This window comes from Camarhynchus parvulus, chromosome 6 (genome assembly GCF_901933205.1).
Source record: "Camarhynchus parvulus chromosome 6, STF_HiC, whole genome shotgun sequence".
NCBI lineage: Eukaryota > Metazoa > Chordata > Aves > Passeriformes > Thraupidae > Camarhynchus > Camarhynchus parvulus.
In genome coordinates, this window is record NC_044576.1 from 20,102,697 (window position 1) to 20,117,270 (window position 14,574).

The 14,574-nt window shown below is 37.5% G+C and overlaps 1 protein-coding gene across 2 annotated transcripts in view; it reads right to left on the bottom strand.

Moving 5' to 3' along the window:
• Nucleotides 1–2,048: 2,048 nt before the first annotated feature.
• BTAF1 (B-TFIID TATA-box binding protein associated factor 1) overlaps nt 2,049–14,574 on the bottom strand; it is a 43,070-nt gene continuing 30,544 nt past the window's right edge. For both annotated transcript variants that reach the window (XM_030950902.1, XM_030950901.1), the window contains 15 exons: nt 13,512–13,713; nt 12,957–13,105; nt 10,487–10,639; nt 9,906–10,027; nt 9,531–9,698; nt 9,261–9,338; nt 9,051–9,180; nt 8,277–8,418; nt 7,984–8,114; nt 7,436–7,561; nt 6,535–6,687; nt 5,731–5,942; nt 5,411–5,570; nt 4,652–4,822; nt 2,049–4,412 (listed from right to left, as the gene is read on the bottom strand). In XM_030950902.1, coding sequence (XP_030806762.1) covers nt 4,266–4,412; nt 4,652–4,822; nt 5,411–5,570; nt 5,731–5,942; nt 6,535–6,687; nt 7,436–7,561; nt 7,984–8,114; nt 8,277–8,418; nt 9,051–9,180; nt 9,261–9,338; nt 9,531–9,698; nt 9,906–10,027; nt 10,487–10,639; nt 12,957–13,105; nt 13,512–13,713 — 2,244 coding nt within the window. In that variant the 3' untranslated portion in view covers nt 2,049–4,265. The remainder of the gene's footprint in view (nt 4,413–4,651; nt 4,823–5,410; nt 5,571–5,730; nt 5,943–6,534; nt 6,688–7,435; nt 7,562–7,983; nt 8,115–8,276; nt 8,419–9,050; nt 9,181–9,260; nt 9,339–9,530; nt 9,699–9,905; nt 10,028–10,486; nt 10,640–12,956; nt 13,106–13,511; nt 13,714–14,574) is intronic.

The window sequence follows — 14,574 nt, forward strand, 5'->3', positions numbered from 1 at the left end:
CACCGTGCTTGCTCCAACCAGCAGAGCTCTGCCCATGCACACACATAGCAGATGAAGAGCATCTCCTTTTGAGTGACATCCAAGATCACAGGATTGTCAGTGTGAACTTAGAGCTCTGCTACCCTGCTGCTATCTGGTCCTCCCAGGAGGGGAGTGGCATTCCTGTACTGGAAGAGAGTAGTGCTGTCAGTCTCACACCAAAGGAAGCTTCCCCTTGCTGGGCACAATCCCTGAGTCTGGTCTGGCTGCCAGAGAATCAATTAAATCTCGATTCTTGAACAGGGAGTTGGCCTTAAAAACAGTGTAACTGAAGAGATACTTCCAAACCTGCTGTAGAAGAGAATACTGGAGAACTAGTGAAGCTACTAGAAGATAAGGAGCCAACTGAAAGGGTTTCTGACATAAATTCAAAGGTCATGTCTTTTAATAGACCACTGAAAGAATTTAGATGGATTATCATCTCTACAAAAATCCTTGTATTCAGAGAACTTTCCTTGACAGTAATTCACTTAAATGTGATTTGAAAAATAATGTTTACTCTAAAGCACCTCACTGCCTGGTTTAAAGAAAGAACTCCATCTTCCAAGCTTTTGATTACAAAGCAACTTAGCACAAGTCAGTTGCTGCTGTGATGCTTAAGAGCTTTAAAGCTTACCCTATGCCAAAGCTCTATTAACACTGCACACCAAGCTAGATTTAACACTTCATTATTTACCATTTGTAAGCAAGGTAATAAAAGCTTTGGTATGTGAATGTGTTTTCATCTTAGAAGTTTTCCACAGTTTCTAATATGGCCTAAAAGCTGCCCTACTACTGCTTGAATTAAGGCTTAATTAGAAACATGTGCTCTTTGCCTTACAACCTGCAGAACCATGAGACAGTAGGAAAGTTGGGGATACCACTAATGGCAAATATAAGCATTTGTCTTTAAATCTGGAAATCTTAAGGTAAAATATAAGATTTGTAAAGATAATGGACTAAAGCAAAAGATTCAACTTGAACTAATTTGAGTTAAACTAAATCACTATGTATACCTTGGATATTCAGTGTAATTTACGCTTTCAGCAAGCTTAGCAAAAAAAAAAAAACACCTTACAAAAGCATTAGGGAGAAGGATAAAAAAACAACCTAGAAACCTGCAATAGTTATAAGTAAATTTGCAGAAAGCAAGCAGCTTCCTGCCTAAGTGAATTCCAAATATAACATGCATGGAGAAAGTTAAACTAAGAATTCAATCTAACAAGTCTAAGTACAACAGACATAGCAGAAGGTGTCTTTATGCAGACATGGTGCATGTTTGCAGAAGGTAGTTCTCCATTTAGTTTTAAGTAGGATTTCAAGCAGTGCTTAAGTTGGTTGAAAAGCAGCATTATGCGTACACTTGTTTCAAAGTCATTCCTTCCAGCCCAGAATGTGGTCACCAGTCAGAGGTACTTAGTTTTCACAGGTTAGCAAGCTATAAATCAGGAACTACATTAATTTGGAGGTCTGGCTTTGGTGACTATTAGTGGTTTTTTGATGCTATTAAATGATGAGACTACTTTAACTCAGTGCAAATTACACACAATGCATCAAACCTTGAGTATGAGGCAGTGGAGAAGGTTGCCCAGAGAAGTTATGGATGCCCCATCCCTGGAAGTGTTCAGGGACACGTTGAACAAATCTTGGAGCAATCTGGTGGAGTGGAAGGTGTCCCTGCCCATGGAAGGGCTTTGGAACTGGATGATCTTTAGGGCTGCTTCCAGCCCAAAGCATTCTGAGCCTATGTATGGTTTTACTCAGTTCATGTTTCTTTGGGCCTCCAGTGACTCCACCTGCAGTCAGTCAAGGCTTAGGCTGTATCCTCATTAGCAAGTAACAACCTGTACTAGGGGCAGAGCTGGAGAGCAAAATGGCTGGTGCTGAGAATCTGACATAGTTGAAGGTTTCATTTCAGCCTAGAAATAAATACTTTCCTATTCCAGTCCAGACCCTGGTCCAGTCCAGCTGAATACCCATTAAAGAGATCAAATGCAGTTAGAAGTATTCTAAGAGCTATTTCTTGCTGGAGTTTTGCTGTAAGTGAATCCAGTTTGTGCACTGAGGACACTGCACAAACAAGCCAGATTTTGCCAAATGATCTGCTAGTCTGAAAAGCACAGAACAGCTTTTTGTTAAATATTAAGGCAACAAAATCCAATTTTTTATATAGTTGGTGCAGTGTTCCTGTTGGGTTACATTTCAAAGCATTAATTCGCAGAACACTTAACATCAGCCAGTACAAATAATATTCTTGAAACAATTATTCTAGGTTCTGCCTTCTCCTGTTTTTCAGGTGCAGGAGTCTTGTTGATGTGATATCCAAGAGAGCCATCGCTAAAATTATTATGGTTGCATAGCAACCACAATGTGATAAATAAATGGCTTAAAGTCCTAGGCTGTCCATTTCTTTCCCAACAGAACCCAAAGTTTCTTACCACTGCACCTAATAAAACTCTTGAAGAAAAACATATGCAATTTTTACCACTAAAGAAGTTTCTTTATTCAAATATCTTGTTATTTCTAGGCACTATCACCAAATTACTGCACCAAGTTATCTTCAAGTACGCATTATTCCAGCATTGTAACTTCTCTGCAAACACCACCAAGACCCATCTTGTCTCCCCTGCTTGGATCATCAGCTGAAAGCACAACAGAAATAGTCTGAAGGTAGAAATTAACCAATATAACACTCATAATCCAGCTGTAATTTCCAAAAGCATTACGTTGTTTATACAGCCAGATAAGCCTTCCCTAGAGAAACAAAACTAAACATGGACAAACCCAACATGCAACTTATATATTCCCAGTTTGTTTTATTTTCATGGAATGCTAATTTAGTTACAATCTGGCAGTTCATAACTACTGAAATGTGACATTAATTCTTCTCCAATGATATAGAACTGTCTTGATTTATATAGTTTTAAAACAATCTTATTTTACAATAGTTGAGGTCTCTGGTGGTTTTTAAGCTCTGATGCTTAAGCACACAGCAAGCTATAAACCTTGGGTTTTATATTTATACATATATTCTATGTATTCAGACAACTGCTGTAAGTTATCTATAACTTAATATTTATAAAAAAGTGCATATACTGGTACATATGCACATCTAGAAACACACTTTTATACTGCCTCCCTTTTTTATAAAAAGCTGCATAACATACAGCCATATTATTCTCACTCACTGCTATTAAAGTCTTTTACTATCTTTGTTACACAGCTTTAACTATTCAATTACCTCAAACTGAATGTAGGTACTTCTATGTATATTTTCTCCTAAAGAAAAAAAGTCCTCCCTATTTAAGAAGCTTTAAATCATGCATTGGTTTAGTACACAGTCACTTTTAGCATGGATTTTAGAATCCTAGACAGTGTAAAATCTACTTCTGGAAAATGTCTGTCTGTATATTTAATTTCTTCTTTTAGTTACAAAAAATATATAGGATTGAAACATATGGAATACATGCATCTCTCAAAGTGGCTATATTCTAGCCTTATAGATAAATTAAAAAAGTACACCCCTGCTAACAGGATGCAAACATGGCCTCAAACAGGCCATTACCTGTATTTAATAGAGCTCATTACATTAAAAAGTTCAAGTCAGTTGTTCTCACAAGATGGTGTCAAAAGACTGAAGAGCATGATATATATATAGTCAATATACAAAGATGGGTGCACAGGCCTAGTGCCATTCCATTCTTCAGTACTTTCAAGGCTTCTAGGCTTTGCCTCTGGTGATGTAACTCCTGAAATGATCTGAATGAAAGCTTAAGTTGAAAATTGCTTTTTAAATATACCATAAAAGCAAGTTGTGTTTAAAAGAAAAATGTACACTGAACAACCTGAAGTACTCACTGAAACAACTGTACAAAACTATTATAGATACAGAAAGAAATAATGGTGGACTTAACTGCAAACACAAGTCACACTTGTTAACAGATGTAAAACCTGCTTTGTTTTAATTCTTCTACCAAGTAAGAATTTGCAGCTGTTCAGAACCAGTAAAATTTGAACCACCTCACAATGTTTACATTTAAAGTTTTTATACAGTGCAAACGTTTAAGACAGAATAACTTCCCAGTGAAACAGCTGACACTACTTCATGCCAGTCTTTTGAAGATTCTTCTTTCAGTAAGTCTATTTACACATTAAGCTAAAGGTTCACTCTATATGCTTTGAAGTTTGCTGAATATCAGCAGAAAAATATGTGAACTAGCAGCAGTTGCATTACAAATATGGGGTGGTTACTTTAATGAATGCATAAAGTTTTCAAGACTGTATTCAGTGTCATACTGCTCTTGATCCCATAGTTCTCCAAGGTTTTCGAGTACTGATTTCATTGATGCTTTCCCAGAAGAGGTAGAGGTATCTGCTTTTTCAGTTTTGCCATCCTTCACAAAAGAAAAAAAATCCTGTTAATATTAAGAATAATGTTTTCAACAATCTAATAAATTCTTCAAGTCTGATAATTCTTCTGGGGAAATATCACTTCCTCCTGTTGTTTAGAGAGCTGTCTACTATTCATCAGTCCAACTTAAGCATTTGTGTGATTAAATTTCACATTTCAAAGCAAAGCTTTTCCCTAAGCTGACTCTATTTTTGGTAGGTATTTGTAAAACTATTTCTTTACCTTGTCGAGAGTGAACAGATCAAGAAGCTGCTCTGTTCCCATGCTCTGTAGGCTTGCATTTTCTTGGCTGATCACTGTATTTGCAATATTCATTTTGAACTTTTGAAGACCCATGATCTTCTCTTCCAGAGTTCCCCTGGTTATCAGGCGATATACATTAACAACTCGTTTCTGAAAGAAAAAAAGCACACTTAGCAAACAAGTATCATCTCAGATATTCAGGAAAGCATAAGCTTTTAGTGTTTATCATGGACAGTCTAGAGGCAGTTTGGCTTGGAGCCACCCTTCAGTAACTCTAATCAGTCTGACAGACATTAGATGGAAAGCACAAGACTATGCCACTATACAGTAGAAGTGTCTTCAGTTGCCTCTGTACTCTGGAAGAATTCACTGATTTTTACAGCTCTAGGGGAAGACTACCAGCAGTCATTCTTGCCCTGTCTTGCACCAGAGAAGGACAACCCTGTAGGCTGTCACTTCAATTCCTTGTCTCGGTCCTCAGTCATCTCTTCCTCCACCAAAGGGTGATTCTTCTCTGGCCTCTCCCCAGCAGCTCAGGAAGTACAGAAGAGAAGACTCATCAAGTTGGCAGCAGAATAAGGAAGTATGCACTTCAGCAGCTGACATATTTGCAAGAAATAAGCATGAATGGAAGCTTGGTAGAAACCTACAGATGTCACTTTGTTATACATTACAAACTCTCTCAAGCAAGTTCAGCGTGAGAAAAGCCACCCTTATGAGAAATAAAGAGGTTTTCACCTGCCCAATGCGATGTGCCCGATCCATGGCTTGCAGGTCTCTCATCGGGTTCCAGTCATGCTCCACAAACACAACTGTGTCAGCTCCTGTCAAGTTAAGTCCCAGTCCACCAACATGAGTGGTGAGCAAAAGAACATCTATAGACGGGTCGTTATTAAACCTGCATACAAGAAAAGGTTAAGTATGGTAAGTTTCATTTAAATAAAGAATTTATGAACCTCATCTGCTTTGAGGCAGACAAAAAACCCAATTTTGCACCATCCAAATAATACAGTTCATCAAAGCTGGCCTCACAGTGGTTATGAGGGGATGAGGCATACCGGGAAACAATGGAATGTCTCTGCCCAGCAGGAATGCTGCCATCCAGTCGCAGGTACGTAACTGAAGGTAACTGAGGCCTCAGAAGGTCGTGCTCCACTATGTCCAGCATACTCTTCAGCTGACAGAAGATAAGCACTCTGTGCTGGGCCACAACTGCTTCTGTACCACTTTCTGAAGATCCACCATTCCCCAAACCACAGTCTAGCAGCAGCTTTAAGTAAAAGAACACAAAAATGTGTCATTAAAATGACTGTAGAGCTCATGTAAATATTAACATTTGTTGATTATCAAAAGTAGAAATTTGAGAAACAATAAACTGCAGAAGGAACTGACAGTCACTCAAATGACAAGAAGGCAAAGTTTGGCTTCCCTATCAAACTATGAAAAACTTAAGAGTCATTAAAAAATGCAAAAAAACCTTTTCTTTACTTAAATTCTATTGTAAGTAAAGCAATGCAATCTAACTTTATCAAGGAAGTAGTCTCCTGTGTAATAAAAATGAAAAAAAAATATTCCAACAAGAGGGAGAAGAATAAAATAGAAGTAAGGTTTTTCATAAGCCACCAACTTATATAAACATCATCACCATGAAGATTATGTGTGTCTCTCCCCACCCCCCAACCCCGTCTTAAATTATCAGGGAAAATAGGGCATATCCCTGAAAGACCCTTGCATTCTTTTTCATTTACTACTTAATTTTATGAAAGAGTTTCCCTAGGGATGAAATCTTAAATAAAACGTCCTAAACTGTAACAGCAGTACAGACATTTAGGGAATTGAAGGCACAACACATGTTCACTCACTTGTTTCAAAGCAGACAGCTTAGGTGCATGTTGGATGTCTCGAAGGGATGAATTCTGAGCTGCAAGTTGCTCTGTAATTCTCTTGTACTCTGGGTGCTGGGTTGTGAGCACTAATGCTGGATGGTTGCAGAGCTTCCGTAAGTACTGCAATGCCTTGAATTATTTAAGAAATGAAGTTCAAGCAAATAATAAGCAAGAACACAGTTACAGAAAAATGATTAACAGAATTAACTGTAAGTACATGGGTCACTGCCACATTCCACAATCTGGACTTTATGGTGTATTTTCATCAAACCTGCACATTTAAAACCTGCACTTCAAATTGTATCCAAACACTGTTACACTCATTGTGATCTTGGTCCCTTCTTTCTGGAAAAATACAAGGATTACCATTTCCCACACTTTCATCTGAGTCTGCAATAGAGGAAATGGGTTTGGGAGCAGTTTGAGAATAATTGTTTCCAGTTAACCAAGAGTTATTCTTCAGTTCTATAAGATCGTGAACCTTCATAAATTCAGATCTACCCTTAAGGAAACATTTTCTCCATGTTTCAGAATCTTAATGTTGAAGTGTAAGAGCTGACACAATCAGAATTACTTCCCTCATTCTGAGGTTTTGCTCTCTCAGTATTCAGTTTTTACAAGATCCACAAAATAGTTGATCACCAACTGAGCAGATCACATTAAAAATATGAGGCAGTGTTATGCATCATAAGACACAAACTCATAATTTAAACATAATAGCTATACTTCACATTCCAGCCATAAATACTCTACTTAGATCATATGACCACAAATGTCAAAGTTTACTCTTTTGATTTTTATTTTTTACTAAACCTATACATACAGTTACCAAAAATGTATATACTACATAATAAAAATTACTGAAAAAAACCTGTACCTGAAATACGTGACCTGTAGATTTAAGCTTTGGTTTTTCAGTTTCTTCATTCAGTGAAATTGAAGAAACTGTTTCATCAATATCACATTTAGCACGAGACTTGGCAAAATCTTCGTAAAGCTGAACCTGCATACCAGACAAGAGAATGAGTGTGTTTTTTCTGACAGAAGATAGTCCCATTTAGAGTTTAGTTTCAAGTTAAAATTCTGAATTATCATACATCAAGAAAGCTATTTCATATGTAACAGAAGATAAGCATTAACAACAGAATCTCTTGCCATTTATTTTCTTTCAACTTGGAAAGTGTTATTGAAAAACAATCTGCAGATGCCTACATGTTGTTCCTGAATAAAGCCCAAAATTAAGCTCAAGAAATACACTATTACTACAGGACTGGAATTAGTGTTTTAAACACATACTACAAAATTCTTTTAGTACATCCAGAGAATGTCAGAGCTGATATCAGACTGACACAGGAATACTGAATTCATGCCTTTGTGGTCTTAGCTGTGCTGAGAAATAAACTTTCAGCCACTTTTTAAGCATACCTGTAGAGGACTGAGAATACAGTAATAATCTTGAATAATTTTGGGTGGAAGATCTTGCAGCACATCCTCTTTCATTCTCCTTAGCAGGAATGGCAGGACTTGGCGGTGCAGAGCTTCCATTGCAAGTACCCCTAGTGAGGGCAACAGCAGCAGTGTTTCAGAAGAAAAACATATTTTTCAAACCATTCAGCTCCCTCTCAATCTCTGATGTTAGAAATAACCACACTTTTCATTAGCAGTTCTCATTTACAAGGCTAAAACAAAAACCTAAAGATGAAACATTTGATCCTTACCAGCCTCTTGTTCTCGACTGGAGCTGCGGGCATCTCTGCTTGCCAGGATTGGTTTGCCATAACGAGCTGCAAACTGGCGCTCAGTGCCCAGGAATCCTGGCATTAGGAAGTCAAACAACGACCACAACTCTAACACATTGTTCTGCACATAAAAGAAACATTTGATAAATTATTTTCATAAACAGTAAGCTGTTGCAAGGTATCAGAAAATATTTCATTATTTACCCAGTCCCAAGCTCCTGGAGCTTGGTGGCTCTTTCATTCCTCTGAGTAACAGAAATACCTCTGCATGCACTTGAATGTATAAATGGACTTCCCACTGTGGCCGGTGCCCTAAGCCACACCCAGAGTTCTGCTTAACAAACCCCAGGACACACCAGTGGTCTTAGTCCTGGGGGAGACAGATACTGCACAGCCAAGTCATTCAGACAAAGCTCAAAATCTGGAGATCTTAGAATTGAGTTTCCTGCTAATTTTACTTGAGGCATATGGAAATGGTCTCTTCGTTGCCCAACACTTAAAGAGGAAGTGGTAGAGAAAGTCTTGCTGCCAACTTTTGAATCCCATCAATACCACAAAACTTGCATTCATTCCCCTATACATAGGTATACCAAGAAAGGGAAAATATGTCATTTTGAGAGTTTAGAAATTAAAAGCTGTTTTACAGTGTGTATTTTGAACAAGATGATTGTTAAAAGGTAGAATAAAACTGAGTGCAAGATAGGTCTATCTTGTTTGTTTTCCACTATTCATCCAAAATAGAAAATCAATTACCTGGATTGGTGTCCCAGAAAGAATTATCCTGTAATTAGCAGTCAGCTGTTTTACTGCTTTTGACAGCTTTGTTTTTCCATTTTTTATTACATGACCTTCATCAAGAATGCAGTAATTAAACTTAATATTTCTAGAAAAGAAGAACACAGACTTAAGTAGCACTGAAAATTCTAAGCTATTAAAAACTTCAGAAAACAAGCCAATTCTTACCTGAAGAAGTCTATGTCATTTCTTACAACATCATATGAAGCCACTATGAGATTGTGTCTTTTCACCTGGTGTTGCAATCTAAAAAAAAAAAAAAAAAGAGGAGTTAATTGAAGTGTTCCTTACATGTTGTTATTATTTCAGCCTTTAAGGATACCACCACAAATGCTCCCATGCCCACAAACTATGCTTCAGTAGCAGTAGTAAAGTAAATTGAAAAATTCCATGTGCGATATTTTACTCTAAACCAGTTATAAATGCAAGATGGGTTACCTTGCTCTCTCAGTAGGAGGTCCTGTATAGTGCAATGGATTAAGATATTCTTTTGAGCAAAATTTGCCCACTTCATCCACCCAGTGTCCTGTGAGCGTAGGAGGACACACCACCAAGGAGGGAAGAGGAACACTGTCCACCAGTTTCGTTCTTGCATATTCCTGAGCCCTTGAGGAGTATAAAATAGAGTTTTAAAAAATTCTTTTTCACAGAAGAGATGAGGTGGGAAGGGATCTGCAGAGGCCACCTGGTCCAAACCCCCTACCCAAGCACAGCCACCTACAGTCACAGTTGCCCAGGACTAATGTCCGGATTCATTACCACACAAGACCTATCGTTAAAGTCTAAGACAAAATGTCATTTGTTTAAGCTTACCTGAGGCAATGATCACCTGCAAGAATGCAAATGGATTGTAAAGTTTTTCCTAAGCCCATGTCATCACAAAGAATTCCATGAAGTTTGTATTTATTGAGAAATGCAAGCCAGTTCACTCCATCCTGAAATCAGAAAAGGAGAGAAACTCAATAAAACCTGGCTTTTTGCTAGTTGAGCTTCAGTTCACACATCCATATGTTCAATGACCCAGGACTGCCAAACTAGGAGCTGGTTCCCCACCACAAATGCATCCACTACTGCCCACTTACTCAAAGCAGGGGGAATAAAGGGAAAAACAAACACCCAAATGGTACAGTGAGGCCTGGCTTTGCAGTGCTGGGCTGCCACAGTCAGTGTTAGCAATGTTATTTTTTCCAGAAAGGGGAAAAAATATCACTAGAACAGTATAAGAAGCATGCATTACTTCATTTGTTCTTCCATACCCAGAGTCCAAGATACACACTGCACAACAGAAACCAAACACTCAAAAAACTCACAAGAAAAATGTATCTGAACAACTCCTATTATCCCATGAAACCATATCAGACCGGAACTTTAAAAATAAAAGTATAAGCTGTTACCTGCTGGTATTTTCTGAGCTCTGCTTTGATTGGTACTGGAATTTCATAGTTTTCCAGTTTTTTTCCATCCAGTAATTGTTCCAGAAAGTGACGTTCTTTAGCCTTCATTCTGATTAATTCTTCAGACATGTTTGGTGGGTCTGGTATACCAGCCTAGGGTAACATTTTAAAGCAGTCATGTAAGGGCTACAGGACTTAAGTGCCACACAGAGGAGAAGAACTTAAACCTCATACTACTCAGACATTTTAAACACACAGTAAAGATCTGCAATCTTCTCAACTGTATGACTCTAAACTCAAAATTTAAAAACTGTATTTAGCTATACTTGTTTGATTACTTGCAGGTCAACACATGCAGGGTTGCAAGAGACAAATCCTGCCCCAAAAGGACACTTTGAAAAGACTGATAAAAATTACACAAGAGATAGAAAATTCTGGTCATGCTGCTAAGACTCTACAAAGACTGAGCAATTCTACCTCTAATCAGAGGGTTTATCTGGCTGGCTAGAGAATCCTATGACACCCACTTCTCTTGAGCCACAAGCTACCATCCAAAGTTTGATGGATTTTTCTCCTACTTAGTAGAATTAGATCTAAAGTGATACTGAGACCCACAGGATGAATTCAAGCAGTTGAAAACTGTTGGGAGAAAAAAAACCTGAACCCCTCTAGGTCTGTAACAGCAGACATTTACTTGTTAGGTACTCCCCATACCAGGCCAGAAGCCCAAAGAATAATAATAACATACAGCAGCAGCAGAAGCACCTCTATTTTCCCACTATCACATCTGTCATCCCATTTTTCTGGGCCTCTTCCACCTTTAGTCAGCTTTACTTTGAAACCCATCTTACTAAACACTTACAGAGGGCTCCTGACTAAAAAAAACCTCTACCAAATAATTCTACCATGTATGTGGTTAGTAAGGAAGAGGGATGTTAGTACTGCCCCATAGGATATTTAAATACACACATACACAAAGACAGCAGCCTCCTTGTTCAATAATCTGCCTACACTCCCTTTTAGAAGACCCTACCTGCAGTATGAGCACTATAGCAGGTAATTTTGTTCAAATATGTTGTCAACTTGCAGCAGAATTGCTTATCGATACAAGTTTGATCAAGTTGAACCATTTATCTTACAATCCTCCTCTCATTCTTCCATTTTTATGGTTGTAAGAATATTCAGTTTGAGCATAAAGATGCAGGAAACAGAGCATAGTTAAGTTGCCCCAATTCACTTAATGCTATTTATTTATTGTTAAATAAAATACTGTTCCATGACAATGCAAGTATTTTCTCTCACTACTAATCTGCTTCATTCTATGCCTACATATTTAAAATAGTTCAGTATCTGATACTGAACTTAGCCAGAAAGGGAAATTTGAAGGCACTTCTTCTATAACTATGGAAAAGAAATATGAAGTGATCATGCATATGCATGCAATTAATAAAACAAGTACAGTACGTTTTAGGAGATTCTCACTAAACTTTATTAAAATAGCTTTAACCCTTCCCCCAAGCCCGAAGCTAGGTGTATTCCACAGGACTGTGTTTAGCATGCATATGAAGAAGGGCCCTGGTGCAAATGGCACTGCAACGAACATGCTAGAAATTCTTTGCTCCCTTTCAACTTGTTGAACATCTCAGTGTAAGCACACACTAAAGTAAGAGTGCTCCTGTTAAGGCAGATCACTAGTTATCAGATTCCGAGGTTCTATTGTGCTAAATTAAAAAGTGAAAGAATAAAAAATGCATTAAGCTGATAATTGTTTTTCATTATTGCTGTGGAAATTCTAAACTGTCTTCTATTACCATCTGGTGGTCACATTAAGTTACTTAGAAGCATCGTAGTCCTTGATGCACAACATCAGAAGTTGTCTGAGGTATGCAAGTTGTAGCAGGAATGAAAGACTGCAGCAGATCTGTACTGATTAAGCACTACTGCATTGTAATATACAGTATTTTGCCTAAATATGTAGGGTGGTGTTTTTTCATTTTAGGAATCAGTAATAAATGACTCTACTTATCCCCACACTATTTTTATTACAGTTATTTTTGATTTTGCTTTTAAACCAGTATTGCTTTTGAGCATTTCTTTTGACAATATATTCAGCAACACACATACCTAAGGAGAGTGCACACAGAATGCCTAAAACTTTTAAACCCAAACTAAGAAAAGCAGCATTACACACAAAATTAATAAATCTACCATTTAATTTTATGTATACAGCTGACGTGAGCTTCTTATAAAGAGAAATTTTATTTTAACATTAAATTAGAAAATTGCTAGCACAGGGTCCAATTTTGTTCATTTTACTTAAAAAGGGCACATCTATTATCTGATATGGACTCAACACCTTTAAAACCCGTTACTCATTCAGCATTTGATAAGCCAGAAGCCTGGATTTTGCAGCTGGTGAGAGTGGATGCAGGACAGCTCACACACCCATATACTTACAGCTGGAGCTTACCTCAAGAGGCATCAGTCTTATCAGTGTGGCAAAGCACTGAGTGGCCATAAAACGCACACTGTTTGTCTGATCACTCATTCTACCCAGAACTGGAACCACCAGAAGAACAATGTATGGGACAATACCAACATCCAGCTGCTCCATTACACCTTCAGTGCTTATTAAGGAAATAGTTTTTAACAGTTCAGGTTTGTCTGACAGATATACACCCAGAAGATTTCACTCAATAACTAAGAGTCATTAATTGTTACACTCAGGTGAATGAAATTTCTAGTAACAAAGCAATGCAGAAGCAGAGAAATCTGATCTACCCAATTACATTTAGCCAGCAAAGTGCAGGGTTTGAGAAACCGAATTACCTCCACCAAAATGTCACTTGGCAGATAAAATAAGGGCAATGGAAATTAAACTTTCCTCTGTTTCTTTCCACAGAACAAAAAACAGCTTAGTATTTTATTTCATTCCTTCTCCCATTTTTTCAGGCAACTTTTTTTGCTCACCCAAATGAAACAGCAAAGAAGTTTCTGCATTTTTGAATACCCAAGGCAAGGATACATGCAAGTGCTTCAATTGCACCCTCTTGTTTGGTATTGTCATCTATTGCTCCCAGCCACGGTAGAACTTTCTCTAGAAAGATATTCATTGTTTCCATGGTTGCTATTTTGCTCATAACACCCACACAACGGGAAGCCATGTGTCTCACAGCAGTGCTGGGATGTTGAAGGCACATGTAAAGATGAGGCAAATGCTGTATTAACTGAACAAAAGAAAAAGGTGTGGGGAGTAAAGGTTAATATCAATTATATAAAAAAATTAAAACTACTGAGTCTTTTAAAGTCATTTAAGAATGCTTAAAACAGCTCCTTCGTAAGATATAATTGTTTAAAACTAAAAAATTATTTCAGAAGAAAAAGGCAATTTGAACTTTGAACATGTATTACTCCCCAGTACAGACAAAATTAAGCCCTTAGTTAGCAAGGAAGTGTTTCATGCTGAAAATATAGTACTAAATATCCAGAACTTTTTATTAAAGAAAAAAGACTTATTTCTTAAGTACAGGTACATAGATTTAAGAATTCCTTCCAGCTAGCAAATTTGTCCTAGACCCATTCCTTTTGTATTTAGGCAAATTAATTACTCATGTTGAGAATCTCAATAATTCTGTGTGACAAGGAGGACACCCAGAAGGAAATGTGCATCTCCCCAGCAGGGTATACATCTGTGTCCTTGGTGTGTGTATGTGTCTTCCTTTTAATCAGTGCAGCAGATATGCCTTTGTATTGGATACCTAAACAGATGGTCAGGTTTTTCCTAGTGTGAAAGTCCCTAAATACTAGCTTTGATGAACCAAGTTCAGCCTCTTTGACTTTCTACAATTTTTTTTTAAACTACATACATTATTAGTACCACCAAAACCAACTTACACAATAACTACATACCACATTTATGTGTATATATATAAAATGTATGTATTAAAAAAGTCTTTCAGTTAGCCACTCAGTGCTACATAACCACATTTTTATCTGTACTTTCATAACAAACAGAAGGCATCATATTACCAGTCTGTTCTCCAGGTTTAGGAAATACAGAGTTAGAATAAAGCAGAGCAGAGATGCTG